Source organism: Chiloscyllium plagiosum, unplaced genomic scaffold, assembly GCF_037043375.1.
Source record: "Chiloscyllium plagiosum isolate Xiang-an unplaced genomic scaffold, Cpla_swu_hap1 HiC_scaffold_16, whole genome shotgun sequence".
Taxonomy (NCBI): domain Eukaryota; kingdom Metazoa; phylum Chordata; class Chondrichthyes; order Orectolobiformes; family Hemiscylliidae; genus Chiloscyllium; species Chiloscyllium plagiosum.
In genome coordinates this window covers 90988373-91006808 of record NW_028270154.1, presented here as the reverse complement: position 1 = coordinate 91006808, position 18436 = coordinate 90988373, and the positions used below count along the sequence as shown (strand labels likewise).

General features: G+C 45.9%; 1 protein-coding gene across 3 annotated transcripts in view; it reads left to right on the top strand.

Moving 5' to 3' along the window:
- Positions 1-18436, top strand: part of LOC122556823 (drebrin-like) — a 228033-nt gene that overhangs the window by 62313 nt on the left and 147284 nt on the right. Inside the window, exon 1 of one of the 3 annotated variants that reach the window (XM_043704033.2) lies at positions 870-895. The exons of the other annotated variants lie outside the window; for them this stretch is intronic. Coding sequence (XP_043559968.2) covers positions 885-895 — 11 coding nt within the window. The 5' untranslated portion in view covers positions 870-884. Of the gene's footprint in view, positions 1-869; positions 896-18436 lie in introns of those variants that run through there. 3 annotated transcript variants of the gene reach the window in all.

The window sequence follows — 18436 nt, the reverse complement described above, 5'->3', positions numbered from 1 at the left end:
TCCTTGCTGCTTAGAAATGTTGTTTACGCATGCCCCTTCTTTATGTCTGTTCCTGGCCAAATGCAGTGTTCTGTGCATATTGTTCCTTTTGGAACAAAGGTACAGGAGCTATTCTGATAATTGTCATTTCAACCAGAAGAGCCCAGAATCGACATTTTAAAATTCTGTTCACAATAGTGCTATAGCAGTCAAGGTGGATAAGGTCAAAAGAAAATAGAGTCTCGGGGCAGCATGGGTATGGATGGAATAGGTTTGAGTGAATGAATCAAAGGTCTCATCTCCCAGTATCCTGCTGTTCAGTTCAGGAAGAGAGAAGTTCAATATGACTGTAGAGCACCGATGCCAGAGGATGTGAAATGACTTACTTGGAAATCTTCAAATGAATTCCTGAGCCAATTACTTGTTCCAAACCTAAGAATCTGCAATGGAATTGATATCCTTTTTGGTACTGGACTCTGAAGTTACAAAGCAGCAAGAATCTAAAATGCAAAGGCTCCCATAGAGAGAAATCTAGAATCACTGGAGTAATGTGGCTGTAAATTCTGTCCGAATAGAATGGTTTTGACAAGCAGTGGGAATAGATTAACACCTGGTTCTGGCAGATGTCCATCCTCTTCATATTCACTATTTCAGGGCTTACAGTGCAGCTGCTGCTGTCATGGAAACAGCAAGTGAAACTGTGCCTCTGTGATACTCCCAAGTGGTTTGGATCTGTACCCAATGTAGAAACCAGCAGAGGCAGGAAATGGTGCTGGGTGCCTTTTGAATGCTATCTGACATGGACACTGCACAGATAATGGGTGCTGAAGATGAAACAGGAATGCCAAACTGCTCACAATGAGCAATGGTTCTCGCTGGAGCTTGTTTTGACTAGCTCGCACTGAATGGATTGCAGGTTTGTATGCATGCTGCCTGTCTGTAAAAGACAAGGGCTGGAATTTTACTGGAGTCTCTCAGATGTGGGCTGTGGCAACACATGGCTGTGGCAGAAGTCTGGCAAGGTTAATCTCAACCTCAAGATCGTATCTTTCCTCCTCCCACCCCTCTTATTTTATTCTTTTCACAAGCAGTGTGGTGACATTCTCCCGGATTGTATGAGTTGCTGGTTGATAGCAGTTTAACACTTGTCAGCTTCCTTATGGATGGTTAACTCACCTCATAAATATTCCAGCTACAGTTTGAGTAAACTCTCCCAACGAAATAGCCGTTAGGAAAGCTCCAGGATGGAAACCAGAGCCAGAGCTTGGCAGGTTCAGCCAGCTGCCTCCATGTTCGGGGTCAGGACAGCTGCCCTCTGTCCAGTTCACTCTGTCTGGTTTTTGGGATGTCTCCTTCAGTGAGTTAGAGGAAGAGCGAGTGAGTGAATGGGACACAAGTGGATAGCATGACTGATAGGGCTGGTGCAAGAGGGCAAAGGTGTTGAGGTGTTCGAAGGGATTGAGGAAGCTGCAACCGGAGCATTCCAAATGAGTGGTGTAGGAGGTTTGAGGGGGGTGGGGGGGAGGGGAGGAAAGGAAGGTGGGGTGAGCAAGTGAGGGGGAGTCAGGGCTGGGACCCTGAAAGGGTGGTTGGTGCAGTGGCAGAGAGATGTGAGTGTGAGGTACTGGATTAGTGGTGCTGGAAGAGCACAGCAGTTCAGGCAGCATCTGAGGAGCAGCGAAATCGACATTTCGGGCAAAAGCCCTTCATCAGGAATAAAGGCAGAGAGCCTGAAGCGTGGAGAGATAAGCTAGAGGAGGGTGGGGGTGGGGAGAGAGTAGCATAGAGTACAATAGGTCAGTGGGGGAGGAGATGAAGGTGATAGTTCAGGGAGGAGAGGGTGGAGTGGATAGGTGGAAAAGGAGCTAGGCAGGTCGGACAAGTCCGGACAAGTCAAGGAGACAGTGTTGAGCTGGAGGTTAGAAACTAGGATGAGGTGGGGGAAGGGGAAATGAGGAAGCTGTTGAAGTCCACATTGATGCCCTGGGGTTGAAGTGTTCCGAGGCGGAAGATGAGGCGTTCTTCTTCCATGCGTCTGGTGGTGAGGGAGCGGCGGTGAAGGAGGCCCAGGACCTCCATGTCCTCGGCAGAGTGGGAGGGGGAGTTGAAATGTTGGGCCACGGGGCGATTTGGTTGATTGGTGCGGGTGTCTCGGAGATGTTCCCTGAAGCGCTCTGCTAGGAGGCGCCCAGTCTCCCCAATGTAGAGGAGACCGCATCGGGAGCAACGGATACAATAAATGATATTAGTGGATGTGCAGGTGAAACTTTGATGGATGTGGAAGGCTCCTTTAGCGCCTTGGATAGAGGTGAGGGAGGAGGTGTGGGCACAGGTTTTACAGTTCCTGCGGTGGCAGGGGAAAGTGCCAGGATGGGAGGGTGGGTCGTAGGGGGGCGTGGACCTGACCAGGTAGTCATGGAGGGAGCAGTCTTTGCGGAAGGCGGAGAGGAGTGGGGAGGGAAATATATCCCTGGTGGTGGGGTCTGTTTGGAGGTGGCGGAAATGTCGGCGGATGATTTGGTTTATGCGAAGGTTGGTAGGGTGGAAGGTGAGCACCAGGGGCGTTCTGTCCTTGTTGCAGTTGGAGGGGTTGGGTCTGAGGGCGGAGGTGTGGGATGTGGACGAGATGCGTTGGAGGGCATCTTTAACCACTTGGGAAGGGAAATTGCGGTCTCTAAAGAAGGAGGCCATCTGGTGTGTTCTGTGGTGGAACTGGTCCTCCTGGGAGCAGATACGGCGGAGGCGGAGGAATTGGGAATACGGAATGGCATTTTTGCAAGAGATAGGGTGGGAAGAGGTGTAAGAGCTGTGGGAGTCGGTGGGTTTGTAGAAAATGTCAGTGTCAAGTCGGTCGTCACTGATAGAGATGGAGAGGTCCAGGAAGGGGAGGGCGGTGTCCATTTCCCTGGCCCCCAACGCCTCATCTTCACCATGGATTCCAATCCCTCTACACCTCCATCCGCCATGACCAGGGCCTCCAAGCCCTCCGTTTTTTCCTCTCCAGACGTTCCCAACAGTACCCTTCCACCGACACTCTCATTCGTTTGGCCGAACTGGTCCTCACCCTTAACAATTTCTCCTTTGAATCCTCCCACTTCCTCCAGACCAAAGGGGTAGCCATGGGCACACGTATGGGCCCCAGCTATGCCTGTCTCTTTGTTGGCTACATAGAACAGTTGATCTTCCGTAATTACACCGGCACCACTCCCCACCTCTTCCTCCGCTACATTGATGACTGCATTGGCGCCACCTCGTGCTCCCGCAAGGAGGTTGAGCAATTCATCAACTTCACCAACACATTCCATCCTGACCTTAAATTTACCTGGACCATCTCTGACACCTCCCTGACACCTTCAGATGAAAGTTTGGACATATTATAGTTGAGAACAAAGTGACACAATGCAAAAGGAGATAATGGGTAAACAGAAATTGGACATGGCAACAAGGTGGAACAATGTATTCACCATGCATGGGGAAGATGGAAAGGAGGATAATAGAATCCATACAATGTGGAAGCAGGCCATTCTGCCCATCAAATCCGCACTGACCTTCTAAAGAGCATCCCACCCAGATTTGCCTCATCTTTGTAACCCTGCATTTCCCACGACTAACCCACCTAGCTTGCATATCTCTGGACACTATGGGCAACTTCCCACGGCCAGTCCACCCTAACCTGCACATCTTTGGTCTATGGGAGGAAACAGGAGCACCTGAAGGAAACCCATGCAGACACTGGGAGAATGTGCAAACTCCACACAGACAGTCAACCAAGGGTGGGATTGAACCTGGATCCCTGGTGCTACAAGGCAGCAGTGCTGACCATTGAGCCATTGTGCTTCTAGTTCTCTTTAATCACTCCAGCCCTTTTGGAATTTTGAGTTCTCATTAAAAAGGCAGCCAATAACTGGAATAGATGGAGTCAGTGTGAGGATGTTCCTGTGTGCTGATGCTGCTCCTTTATCAAAGTTATTCTGTCCTTGGTTTTTTTTTTCTAGAGAGGTCGTAAAGGCAGAGGTTCTGATTATGTCTGGAAATGTTTACTTGAAAAGGCCTTTACGCTTTTCTTAAAAAAACACTTGTACAATAAAAGGAGAGAGGCCAGTTCTCCCAGTTCAGGGTTTAGTTTGGTTTTAGCAAGCCGTCTGTTTGGAGCTGCTGGTCAAAGAAAATGGCTGAGGGTGGGGAGGAGCAAGGTTCCTGGATTCAAGAGATTTTCTCTCTCTCTCTCTCTCTCTCTCTCTCTCTCTCTCTCTCTCTGACATCTGTTCTTTAAGAACGTGTTTGATTTTACTGTTTTTTGCCAAGGAGGTGTTTATAGAGATGTTGCAATATTTGGAACAGCATCATTAAGTTGTGATAGAGGTCAATTAGGTTTTCAGATAGGTTCGGTTATTCTAAAATCGGTTCTCGTTCGTGTTTCAGTGGGTTGGCCAGCTGCATCATTCTCGACATATCCATTCAGCACCTGCTTAAAACAACTAGCCAAGTTAGGGTCTGGGCTGCCTTCTTGAAATGTTTTGAGGGGGTCTGGCCTGGTCCATAACACCTGGCCTTGTGTCTCATTTTGCTCCTCATCAAATATTGAGTGCTTAATTAAAGGGGCACCAAGGAAACCTGGCAAACTGGTTCGAGCGTTTCTTCGCATCTTTCCCATCATAGGCTGATAACTTAGTTTTCAAAATAGCATAGAGTTATAGAGGTGTACAGCACAGAAACAGACCCTTCAGTCCAACCCATCCATTCCAACCTAATCTAGTTCCACCTGCCATCAGCCGGCCCATATCCTTCCAAACCCTTCCTATTCATATACCCAACCCGATATCCTTTAAATGTTGCAATTGTCCCTGTCTCCACGACTTCCTCTGGCAGCTCATTCCACACACGTACCACACTCTGCATGCAAAAGTTGACCCTTAGGTCTCTCTTATATCTTTCCCCTCTCACCCTAAACCTATGCCCTCTAGTTCTGGATTCCCCCACCCCAGGGAAAAGACTTTGTCTATTTATCCTATCTATGCCCCTCTATCAGGTCACCTGACAGCCTCTGATGCTCCAGGGAAAATAGCCCCAGCCTGTTCAGGCTCCCCCTATAGCTCAAATCCTCCAACCCTGGCAACATCCTTGTAAATCTTTTCTGAACCCTTTCAAGTTTCACAATATCCTTCCGATAGGAAGGAGACCAGAATTGCACGCAATATTCCAACAGTGGCCTAGCCAACATCCTGTACAGCCACAACATAACCTCCCAACTTCTTTATTCAATGCTCTGACCAATAAAGCAAAGCATACCAAACAATGCCTTCACTATCTTCTCTACCTGAGACTCTACCTTCAAGAAGCTATGAACCTGCACTCCAAGGTCTCTTTGTTCAGCAACACTTCCTGGGACCTCACCATTAAGTGTATAAGTCCTGCTAAGATTTGATTTCCCAAAATGCAAAACACCTCACATTTATCTAAATTAAAGTCCACCTGTCACTTCTCAGCCCATTGGCATCAGTGTTTACTGTGGAGATGGACGTGGAAGATATAGAATGTAGGAAAATAGATGATGACGTCTTGAAAAATGTCAGTATTACAGAGGAGGAAGTGCTGGATGTCTTGAAATGCATAAAGATGGATGAATCCTCAGGACTTGATCAGGTGTGCCCTAGAACTCTGTGGAAAGCTAGAGAAGTGATTGCTGGGCCTCTTACTGAGAAATTTGTATCATCAATAGTCACAGGTGAGATACCAGAAGACTGGAGGTTGGCTAACATGGTGCCACTGTTTAAGAAGGGCGGTAAAGACAAGCCAGGGAACTATAGACCAGTGAGCCTGACGTCGGTGGTGGGCAAGTTGTTGGAGGGAATCCTGAGAGACAGGATGTACATGTATTTGGAAAGGCAAGGACTGATTAGGGACAGTAAACATGACTTTGTGCGTGGGAAATCATGTCTCACAAACTTGATTGAGTTTTTTGAAGAAGTAACAAAGAAGATTGATGAGGGCAGAGAGGTGGACATGATCTTTATGGACTTCAGTAAGGCATTCAACAAGGTTCCCCATGGGAGACTGATTAGCAAGGTTAGATGTCATGGAATAACAAATTTTCTTTACATTTTTACTCTGCAAGAGGCTTTTAGGATCATAGGGTTCATCTGATAGCTGCATTCTGGTTTATATCTCCATTTTCCCCACACCTTCAAGTTAAGGGATTAGATTGCATTGTTGGTGTTCCGGTGTTAACTGTTCATCCACAACATGAACGAATACAGGAAGTTCACAAGCCTCTAGCAGGTAGCTTGCACCTAACAGGCACCCAGCAGGTATCTCATAAAACTGTGATACTATATACAGCAGGACTTTGAACAAATTTGAGATGACGAAGACTGGAGAATGAGAACCCAAAGAGTTCAGCTTTGCAATAGTGAAATGTAGAATTGACAAAGACATTTTAAAAAGGGCTTACAGTAGCAAAGGGTGGAAGTAGGGTAAATATGGACAACTTTTATGAAAGTGGAACTAAGTACATTCTTTGAGGATTGGGATCTAGATTTAAAGTTCTGGATTTCCTGAAGAAAGGCTCATGCCCGAAACTTCGATTCTCCTGCTCCTTGGATGCTGCCTGACCTGCTGCGCTTTTCCAGCAACACATTTTCCGCTCTGATCTCCAGCATCTGCAGTCCTCACTTTCTCCTTAAAGTTCCGGATGCCAAAACTGCAACCTTATTCAGTTGGCCTGAAACAGTGTCTGAGGAGGATAATGCACTCATAGCAAGGGGATAGAGTGTTTGCATGAAAAATGATAGCAGTTGTTTTTCCAGACACTGGGTTTAATGACTAGTATGCAGAACCCTGTGGATAGGTGTAACCCACCCAGTGCTGTGGCTCTGCAGTAGTTAAACATCCCTTGGGGCATTGGTTACCATGAGGCAGGATTCCTGGCTCCATCTAGGCAGAAAATGGTCCCTGTGAAATCTGTCAGCCCTCTGATGGTGCCAGCAGCGAGAACTGGCCAGGAATGGGGTGTGCCTGGAACTCCAGCCCCATGCCTCACTAGAACCAATGCACAATAGGTGGTGGAGGGGAGGGGACAGGGCTTTGTTGGGACCAGGTTTCCAGGCTTCACTGAGTGGATTGATGTGTATTGGGGAGTGGATTAGGGGGTGCAGGCAGGAGACGGGAAAAGCAGGGAGACTTGGGGAGCAGCTTCCTATCAATACAAAGGCACATAAAGGAGACCCCTCCACCTATCCCACATGAAGTTTGAATAGTGTTCGTCATTTCAAACCCATGGCTGGTTTTCGTGCACCATCCATGAAATAGCAACGGAGGCAATAATGAGAGGTTTAATTAGCACAAGGGGAGACAGGTGACCTGATGGCCCCTGTGACACAAGTGAGGCCAGAGCAGGTGGGAAGGTGCCTCAGGCATTTTACAGGGAATCTGCTTGCCTCTGAGGAAGCTTAGTATCTGTCCCTGATGCTGAACAGAAATTGGAGTCATCAAAACATTTATCACACACCAGAGCAAGGCAAAGAAGGTGGGTTTGGTGGGTTGGTTCAGTGGGATGGGGGAGGGTAGTAACAGGCAGTGAATGATCTGGGCAGAATTCTGGATTCTTTACAATTGATGTAGAAATGGACAGAAAGAGGCTTGTGGAAGTGCTCAATCATGTCAAACGAATGACAGTTCATCACAATGCAGGCATCCGAGTTTTGAAGAGAACATAGAGAAAGGCAACCAGACTGATACCAGCGAACAAAAACAGAAATTACTGGCAAAGCTCAGCGGGTCTGGCAGCATCTGTGGAGAGAAATCAGAGATAACGTTTCTGATCAAGTGACCCTTCCTCAGAACTGATACCAGGGAATAAGTCCTTAAGGCGCAAAGAGAGAAAGGAAACAGGAAAGGTTTATAGTAAGTTTAAAAAATTGTGAAGCATTGTGATTTGAAGGCTTTAAGTTTCTAAGAACTATAGATAAATTGATTTTTTTAAAAATAGTTCTGAGCACTGCAGTCAGGAGGAGCAGATGTGACCCTTGGAGAATGAAAGTCAAAGGACACTGTGTGTGCAAGAAACTGTCCAGGGGTGCAGTGGAAATCAAGTAATTGAAGAAAATTAGGAATTTGTATAATGTGTATAATTTTAAACTTTGGGAATTGGCAGAGGGATTCCTAGACTTTTCCAGGCCCATAAATCCCTTTGAGCCTATGAATTGTAACTAGACACATTAAGCTCAGTTTGTGGAATTGTTTTTGTGTCCATACATCTGGGAGAGTTAAAGCAGTATTTTGAAACCTTGACCTGAAAGGCACAATTTTTTCCATATGTGAACTGAAGTTCTTCTAAATGATATTTGGCCATTAGCTCTTATGGGTGGAAAAGAAAAAAAAAGCCATCATATCTCCCAAAGCCATTCTGAAGTACTTTGAAGAGATGTGACTGTTATTATACTAGGAATAACAGCCATTTGAACTCATTTGTTTTACCTCTGAGTCAGAAGGGAATGAGTTCCAGCCTTGCTTATAAACTTAACCACACAAACTGAGGGACTGCTGTATTTTGGGGAGCACCAACATTTAGATGAGAATTTAACCTGAGGCCCCATATTTCCATCTTCAATGGATTTATAAAGTCCCATCAGAGAAGGACAAGGGAATTCTCTCTGCCCAACATTTATTTCTCAAACACATTTTTTACATTTACAATGGTGAACCGACTTCAGAAGTCATTCATTGTCCATAAAAGTATTTTGGAATGCCATGAAGGCTACCATATAAATACAAATTCTTTTCCATATTTCACACACAGCAGTGAGTTGAATAATACTTTTCTTCTGGCTTGTCATTGAGGGAAATCTGTTTGTTCTATTCCACAAGGTGAAGACTCAAGTTGGAGTCTAAGCTTTTGACACTTTTGAAACTTTTGTTTACAAGTATTCGCATTCCAAACAAACATCTTCAAACTGGAGCACCACTATTTGATTTTATGTCTATATTCCTAGTACCCATCACTTAAGTACAATCAATCAATTACTCTGTTAATATATAAGTACAAAATCTGATCTTCTTCAAGTAATGCAATGGAATCTCTAGGTCCATTTGAACTCCAAAAAAGCTGGGGAGTCTTGGTTTAACATTTCAAGGACACTGTGCCTGATTGTGTACCACACCCTCACCATTGTACTGGACCATCTGCCTTGATTATATGCTCAAATTCTAGAGTGGGACTTAGACCTCTAACCTCTGACTTGAGTACTAGATGAGACACTGCACTGTAATGATATTCCATAGATTTGTACCAACTGTTTCACAGCAGTGATTTCTGACCTCAGCTGTTGTTTTGGTAGCTCAGCTAGGCCACGAGGGAACACCAGGTAGTTTGGGACTGGAATTAATGTATTGTGAGTCTTCAAATGCTAAATATTTAATTAGTGTTAAATATTTGCGCAAATGAAGTTGAAGCCTTCTTTTATAATTGAAAACAAAGTTGTGGAAGTTGAGAGAGCTTGTCTGGTTGGCTGAGTGATTCCCAATATTTAACCCCAACCTCACCATCAAACCAGCTGACAAGGGAGGCGCAGTAGTAGTTTGGCGCACTGACCTTTACACCACTGAGGCCAAACGCCAGCTCGCAGATACCTCCTCCTACCGTCCCCTTGACCATGACCCCACCCCCCACCACCAAACCATCATCTCCCAGACCGTCCATAACCTCATCACCTCAGGGGACCTCCCATCCACCGCCTCCAACCTCATAGTCCCACAACCCCGCACCGCCCGTTTCTACCTCCTGCCCAAAATCCACAAACCTGACTGCCCCGGACGACCCATCGTCTCAGCCTGCTCCTGCCCAACCGAACTCATCTCGGCATACCTCGACACGGTCCTGTCCCCATTAGTCCAAGAACTCCCCACCTACGTTCGTGACACCACCCACGCCCTCCACCTCCTCCAGGATTTCCGCTTCCCCGGTCCCCAACGCCTCATCTTCACCATGGACATCCAGTCCCTGTACACCTCCATCCCCCATCACGAAGGACTCAAAGCACTCCGCTTCTTCCTTTCCCGCCGTACCACCCAGTACCCTTCCACCGACACCCTCCTTCGACTGACCGAACTGGTCCTCACCCTGAACAACTTTTCTTTCCAATCCTCCCACTTTCTCCAAACAAAAGGAGTAGCCATGGGCACCCGCATGGGCCCCAGCTATGCCTGCCTCTTCGTAGGGTATGTGGAACAATCCATCTTCCGCAACTACACTGGCCCCACCCCCCATCTTTTTCTTCGCTACATTGATGACTGTATCGGCGCTACCTCGTGCTCCCACGAGGAGGTTGAACAGTTCATCCACTACACTAACACCTTCCACCCCGACCTCAAATTCACCTGGACAGTCTCGGACTCCTCCCTCCCCTTCCTAGACCTTTCTGTTTCTATCTCAGGCGACCGAATCAACACGGACATCTACTACAAACCAACCGACTCCCACAGCTACCTGGACTACACCTCCTCCCATCCTGCCCCCTGTAAAAACGCCATCCCATTCTCCCAATTCCTTCGTCTCCGCCGCATCTGCTCCCAGGAGGACCAGTTCAAAATACGTACAACACAGATGGCCTCCTTCTTCAAGGACCGCAATTTCCCCCCCGACGTGGTCGACGGTGCCCTCCACCGCATCTCCTCCACTTCCCGCTCCTCCGCCCTTGAGCCCCGCCCCTCCAACCGCCACCAGGACAGAACCCCACTGGTCCTCACCTACCACCCCACCAATCTCCATGTACAGCGCATCATCCGCCGTCACTTCCGCCACCTCCAAACGGACCCCACCACCAAGGATATATTTCCCTCCCCTCCTCTATCAGCTTTCCGTAGAGACCACTCCCTCCGCGACTCCCTTGTCAGATCCACACCCCCCACCGACCCAACCACCACTCCCGGCACCTTCCCTTGCAACCGCAGGAGGTGCAACACTTGCGCCCACACCTCCCCCCTCACTTCTCTCCAAGGCCCCAAGGGAAACTTCCATATCCGCCACAGATTCACCTGCACCTCCACCCACATCATCTACTGCATCCGCTGCAGCCGGTGTGGCCTCCTCTATATTGGGGAGACAGGCCGCCTACTTGCGGAGCGATTCAGAGAGCACCTCTGGGCCACCCGGACGAACCAACCCAACCAACCTGTGGCACAGCATTTCAACTCCCCCTCCCACTCCACCGAGGATATGCAGGTCATTGGACTCATCCACCGCCAAACCACAACAACCCGACGGTCGGAGGAGGAGCGTCTTATCTTCCGACTGGGAACCCTCCAACCGCAGGGGATGAACTTGGACTTCACCAGTTTCTTCATCCCCCCTCCCCCCACCTTGTCTCAGCCGGATCCTTCCAGCCCGGCACCGCCTTCCTGACCTGCAGTCTTCTTCTTGACCTCTCCGCCTCCATCCTACTCCGACCTATCACCCTCACCTTGACCTCTTTCCACCTATCACATTTCCAACTCCCCTCCTCCAAGTCCCTCCTCCCTACCTTTTATCTTCTCCTGCTGAACACTCTCTGCTCATTCCTGAAGAAGGGCCTGTGCCCGAAACGTCGAATCTCCTGTTCCCTGGATGCTGCCTGACCTGCTGTGCTGTTCCAGCAATAAAGTTTCAACTTTGATCTCCAGCATCTGCAGACCTCACTTTCTCCTCCCAATATTTAATCCCGGGCAAAGGAAATTGATGTGAAGTGGGATAAGTGGGATGAGTTCTTATGTGGACAGTGCGAAAAATTTTAATTTCTTTACAATCTATGACAACACTGTTTTACAAATGTGTTTGTTCCTAGATAAATAATGTAACATGCATTTAGAGTTTGTATTTCAAGAAAAAAGTCTTGGAGAGGGAAAGGAGCAGTTACCAAGGGAAGATATTTAATTGGAGAAAAGGAAATTATGACACTATCGGGCAGGAGTTGGGAAGTACAGACTGGGAGCAATTGTTCCACAGAAAGGGCACAGCAGACAGGTGGAGACTGTTTAAGGAGCAATTGTTGTGAGTGATGCACAAATTTGTTCCACTGAGACAGGTAAGAAGCGGTAAGATTAAGGAGCCTTGGATGATAAGTACAGAGGAGCTTCTCATCAAAAGGAAGAAGGCATCTTATGTAATGATCGCCGAGCTGGGAATTTGTGTTGCAGACGTTTCATCCCCTGTCTAGGTGACATCCTCAGTGCTTGGGAGCCTCCTGTGAAGCGCTTCTGTGATGTTTCCTCCGGTATTTATAGTGATTTGTATCTGCCACTTCCGGTTGTCAGTTCCAGCTGTCCGTTTCAGTGGTCGGTATATTGGGTCCAGGTCGATGTGCTTATTGATTGAATCTGTGGATGAGTGCCATGCCTCTAGGAATTCCCTGGCTGTTCTCTGTTTGGCTTAATGGTAGTGTTGTCCCAGTCGAACTCATGTTGCTTGTCCTCTGAGTGTGTGGCTACTAAGGATACTGGTCGTGTCGTTTCGTGGCTGCTTGGTGTTCATGGATGCGGATCATTTAGCTGTCTTCCTGTTTGTCCTATGTAGTGTTTTGTGCAGTCCTTGCATGGGACTTTGTACACTACATTGGTTTTGCTCATGCTGGGTATCGGGTCCTTTGTCCTGGTGAGTTGTTGTCTGAGAGTGGCTGTTGGTTTGTGTGCTGTTATGAGTCCTAGTGGTCGCAGTAGTCTGGCTGTCAGTTCAGAAATGTTTTTGATGTATGGTAACGTGGCTAGTCCTTTGGGTTGTGGCATGTCCTCATTCTGTTGTCTTTTCCTTAGGCATCTGTTGATGAAATTGCGGGGGTATCCGTTTTTGGCGAATACATTGTATAGGTGTTCTTCTTCCTCTTTTTGCAGTTCTGGTGTACTGCAGTGTGTTGTGGCTCTTTTGAACAGTGTCTTGATGCAACTTCTTTTGTGTGTGTTGGGGTGGTTGCTTTCGTAGTTCAGGACTTGGTCTGTGTATGTGGCTTTCCTGTATATCTTTGTGGTGAATTCTCCGTTAGGTGTTCTCTGTACCATCACGTCTAGGAATGGGAGTTGGTTGTCCTTTTTTTCCTCTCTAGTGAATCGGATTCCTGTGAGTGTGGCGTTGATGATCCAGTGTGTTTTTTCTATTTCCGTGTTTTTAATGATTACAAACGGCTATCAGCGGATCCAGACACTCTATACAATCAACACAGGAATTCTTGGACATCAATCAGAAATATACACATGGACAAGGAAGAAACCATGGTCTCATTCGATGTAACGGCACTGTTCACCTCTATCAACAAAACCCTAGCCAGAGAAACAATAGCCAACCTGCTGGACATACAGAACAGACAACAGGACGTTGAACCTACCAACAAAGACGACATACTCAAACTACTGGACCTGTGCCTCACAACACACTTCACATTCAACAACCAAATATAAGAACAAATCAACGGCACACCCATGGGCTCACCCATCTCTGGACTCATAGCAGAAGCGGTAATGCAAAGATTAGAACAAACAGTCTTACCGCAAATTCAACCCAAACTCTGGGTCAGATGTGTGGATGACACGTTTGTAATCATTAAAAACACAGAAATAGAGAACACACACTGGATCATCAATGCCACACTCACAGGAATCCGATTCACTAGAGAGGAAGAAAAGGACAACCAACTCCCATTCCTAGACGTGATGGTACAGAGAACACCGAACGGAGAATTCACCACAAAGGTATACAGGAAAGCCACACACACAGACCAAGTCCTAAACTACGAAAGCAACCACCCCAACACACACAAAAGAAGTTGCATCAAGACACTGTTCAAAAGAGCCACAACACACTGAAGTACACCAGAACTGCAAAAAGAGGAAGAAGAACACCTATACAATGTATTCGCCAAAAACGGATACCTGCACAATTTCATCAACAGATGCCTAAGGGAAAGACAACAGAACGAGGACATGCCGCAACCCAAAGGACTAGCCACGTTACCATACATCAAAAACATTTCTGAACTGACAGCCAGACTACTGCGACCACTAGGACTCATAACAGCACACAAACCAACAGCCACTCTCGGACAACAACTCACTAGGACAAAGGACCCGATACCCAGAATCAGCAAAACCAATGTAGTATACAAAATCCCATGCAAGGACTGTACAAAACACTACACAGGACAAACGGGAAGACAGCTAACAATCCGCATCCATGAACACCAAGTAGCCACGAAACGACACGACCAGTATCCTTAGTAGCCACACACTCAGATGACAAGCAATATGAGTTCGACTGGGACAACACTACTATTATAGGACAAGCCAGAGAACAGCCAGTGAATTCCTAGGGGTATGGAATTCATCCACAGATTCAATCAATAAGCACATCGACCTGGACCCAATATTCCGGCCACTGCAGCGGACAGCTGGAACTGACAACCGGAAGCGGCAGATACAAATCACAATAAATGCCGGAGGAAACATCACAGAAGCGCTTCACAGGAGGCTCCCAAGCACTGAGGATGTCACCTAGACAGGGGATGAAACGTCTGCAACACAAATTCCCAGCTCGGCGATCATTACATAAGATGCCTTCTTCCTTTTGATGAGAAGCTCCTCTGTACTTATCATCCAAGGCTCCTTAATCTTACCGCTTCTTACCTGTCTCAGTGGAACAAATTTGTGCATCACTCACAACAATTGCTCCTTAAACAGTCTCCACATGTCTGCTGTGCCCTTTCTGTGGAACAATTGCTCCCAGTCTGTACTTCCCAACTCCTGCCCGATAGTGTCATAATTTCCTTTTCTCCAATTAAATATCTTCTCTTGGTAACTGCTCCTTTCCCTCTCCAAGACTTTTTCTTGAAATACAAACTCTAAATGCATGTTACATTATTTATCTAGGAACAAACACATTTGTAAAACAGTGTTGTCATAGATTGTAAAGAAATTAAAATTTTTCGCACTGTCCGCATAAGAACTCATCCCACTTATCCCACTTCACATCAATTTCCTTTGCCTGGGATTAAATATTGGGAATCACTCAGCCAACCAGACAAGCTCTCTCAAATGCTAAATATCGGATTAAAGACAGGATTCTTGGCAGTGTGGAGGAACAGAGGGATCTGGGTGTGCAAGTATATAGATCCCTCAAAGTTGCCACCCAAGTGGATAGGGTTGTTAAGAAAGCATATGGTGTTTTGGCTTTCATTAACTGGGGAATCAAGTTTAAGAGCGGCGAGGTTTTGCTGCAGCTCTAAAAGTCCCTGGTGAGACCACACTTGGAATATTGTGTCCAGTTCTGGTCGCCCTACTGTAGTAATGATAGAGGCTTTGGAGAGGGTGCAAAGAAGGTTTACCAGGATGCTGCCTGGCCTGGAGGGCTTGCCTTATGAAGAAAGGTTGAATAATCTTGGGCTTTTCTTTCTGGAGAGAAGGTGGGAGAGAGGAGACCTGATCGAGGTGTACAAGATAATGAGAGGAGTAGATAGTGTCAACAGCCAGAGACTTTTCCCCAGGGCAGGATTGACTGGTACGAGGAGTCATAGTTTGAAGATATTAGGAGGAAGGTATAAAGGAGATGTCAGAGTTAGATTCTTTATGCAGAGAGTTGTGAATGTATGGAATGCGTTGCCAGCTGTGGTAGTGGAGGCAGAGTCATTGGGGACATTTAAGCAACTGCTGGACAGACACGTGGAGAGCAGTGAGTTGAGGGTTGTGTAGGTTTAGTTATTATATTTTACATTAGGATTAAATCTCAGCACAACATTGTGGGCCAAAGGGCCTGTTCTGTGCTGTACTTTTCTATGTTCTAAAAACTGCCAGTAATTCCCAATTATGCTGCCAGGAATGTTGTTAATATAATGCAGAGGTCTCCAGTATTGACTCACCGAACTTTCGAATAAGAAGAAATGTTAGTATGTTGTCTGAGTAAGGGTGACCTGATTGTAAATCCAATTAAAGTTCTGGGGCTGGATTTATTTCGGGGGAGGGGGTGCTACATAAAACAATTTTAAAACAAAGTGGACAAATTTTTTTCCAATTTAAAAAAAAACGATTTAATGGAATTGACAGTGCAATTTAATCTTTGCCTTAGTGATTTCTAAGGTGTAATATTGAATAATTGAAGCATGCAGAGTTTGGAAGTTGAGGATGAGAATTTTAAATTTAATACACTTGGGACCAGGTAAATCTGTGTAGACAAAGCTGGTTGAAAGGCAAGACTTGGCACAGGTTTTGAGCAACATGTTTACTTTGACACATGCCGTGAATCAGGCTGTCAATGTGATGCTGAATTATAGGTAGTTTCCTCCTTTCACTGGAGGACTCTGGTTAAAGCTTCTTTATTCAACCAGCAATAGGAAACTTCATAAATATCCTGGTGCTACATGTTGTGTTGTAAACTACACCTAGAATTTACAACTGAAACTGTCTTACCTTGTAATGCAATATTATTGTTAGAGTAGGATTGGCATCCGCAAAATCTGGGTGCCGTCTGCCTCAGGAGAACTTACACTGTTCCCATTTTATATTGCAGCAAGGAAGATATAACATCCTGTCACCACATGATGTCAAAGTGAAAAATCATCCCTCCCCCTTTGTAATACACAGTGAAATAGTTAGTCAGACCCTAGGATCATCTGATTTAAAAGAAAATCATTAACCATTTCTGAAAGGAATTAAAGTTTGAAATTAATACAAATGCTAGCTATGACCTTGAGTATGTATTGGAAGCAGATCAGTCATACAGGCAGTACAATGTGGGAGCCAGCAATCCTGACTGGATTACATCCAGGTTGTAATGGAACCTGTTTTGTCAGAAGATGCTGAGCATTGTGTAGCATGTCATGTTTGTGTTCCATTCCTAGATGTTTAAACCTATGGTGCATTTCATGTGCTGCATATTACATGGGCAAAGGGATATGATATACATCATGTTGTGAAGTTATACTGGCAGAGTATGTGTTGGTGTTGGTGTTGGTACTACTACACTGTTTTGTTTAAAATGAGTTTGTCATGAGGCTCGTTATGCTGCCAAGGATCTGGTTGGTTGATTGTGCCTATCATATTGTGAAGGTCAGATTGAGGTGCTTTCTGGAAATACTGTTCAAATAATGAATGTGCCAGCATTTATGATGGTTAACCCTTGAGGCTGAATGTGCAGGAACCTTTGTTGCTGACTTAACTCTTATCAGGCATTATAGTCAATATCATAATTCAAGTCCCACTGCTCCAGAGGTGTGTCATAACATGTCTAAACAGGTGATTAAAAACATCTACTACAAACAGCTTTAGTAAAATTGCTCTCTATTTGAGTTGGTACACAAAAGTGCCCTCTAAGTGTATAGCACCGGCTCTGTGAAGCGTATGACTGACACCTAGAACTGAACTAATTTATAGTCCTTTTTGTATTCTTGATGTGTATTACATTTGCTGTGTGTCACATATGAAGATAAGGGCCTGTCAACATAAGTGGTAACAAAATGTTTTCAATGCTCTACGGTAAAAAGAAATTGTGAATTAGATGCCAGATTTTGTCAACAACAAAATACACAGAGGATAGAATTTTCCCAGCTCTTGAACAGCATGGGCATTGGTGAGAATCAGGATTGCTGGCTCCCACATTGTACTGTCTGTATGACTGACCTGCTTCCAGTACATACTCAAGGTCACAGCTAGCAAAGTTGGGAAAGCTGAGAAGGTTGGGAAATGCATGTGAGATTGGTTGGTTGTAAGGAAATTCTCAATGTTGAGAGCAAAATGTCCCATTTTACAACCAAGTTTTGAACAACAAGATGAGGTCCTTACTAATGAGCGGTGAGAAGCCTATTTCCATGTATTAACTTGTATTATCATCTCATTATTGATGTCACCTCATTTAAATGCAAATTGAATGCATTGCATTAACTGTTCCCACCCCCCACAAACATCTGGCAGTGACTGCAAGTATACCTCTGTCTTTGACTCACTCCATCCACAGATGTTGGCATTGGAAAAATACGGCAAACCCTGTTTTAACCCACACTCTTGCCTGAACTGACAAAAATTACACACCTGAAATACCACAAGTTTACTGTATCATTGCAATTTACTGCAATGTCAGGTAAGGATGTAAGTGAGAAGGCTCTCTGCTGGGTCAGTCTGTACTTGCTTGGATGCTACCAGCACCCTTGCCTTTACCCCACAACTTCTCATTTGTCAGCAGTCGTCTGTCCAGTGGGTGGACATGTTGTAACTCACCATGCTAGATCAATCTCTCAGCATGTGGCAGGCAAATGTGCAGCAACCAAATGGCCATGTACCCATCTCTAAGGGAGTTATTTTCAGTCAAGGGAGATGCCCTTAAGTCCAGAATAGCCCACGGTTATTAGTACAGGGGCTTGGGCATGGTCAATCAGCTGCTTGGGCTGGTCAGGGGTGTGTACCTAAAGCCTGGGGAGTTGGCCTTGGGAAGCTCTGTATGTCTACTGCTACCAGC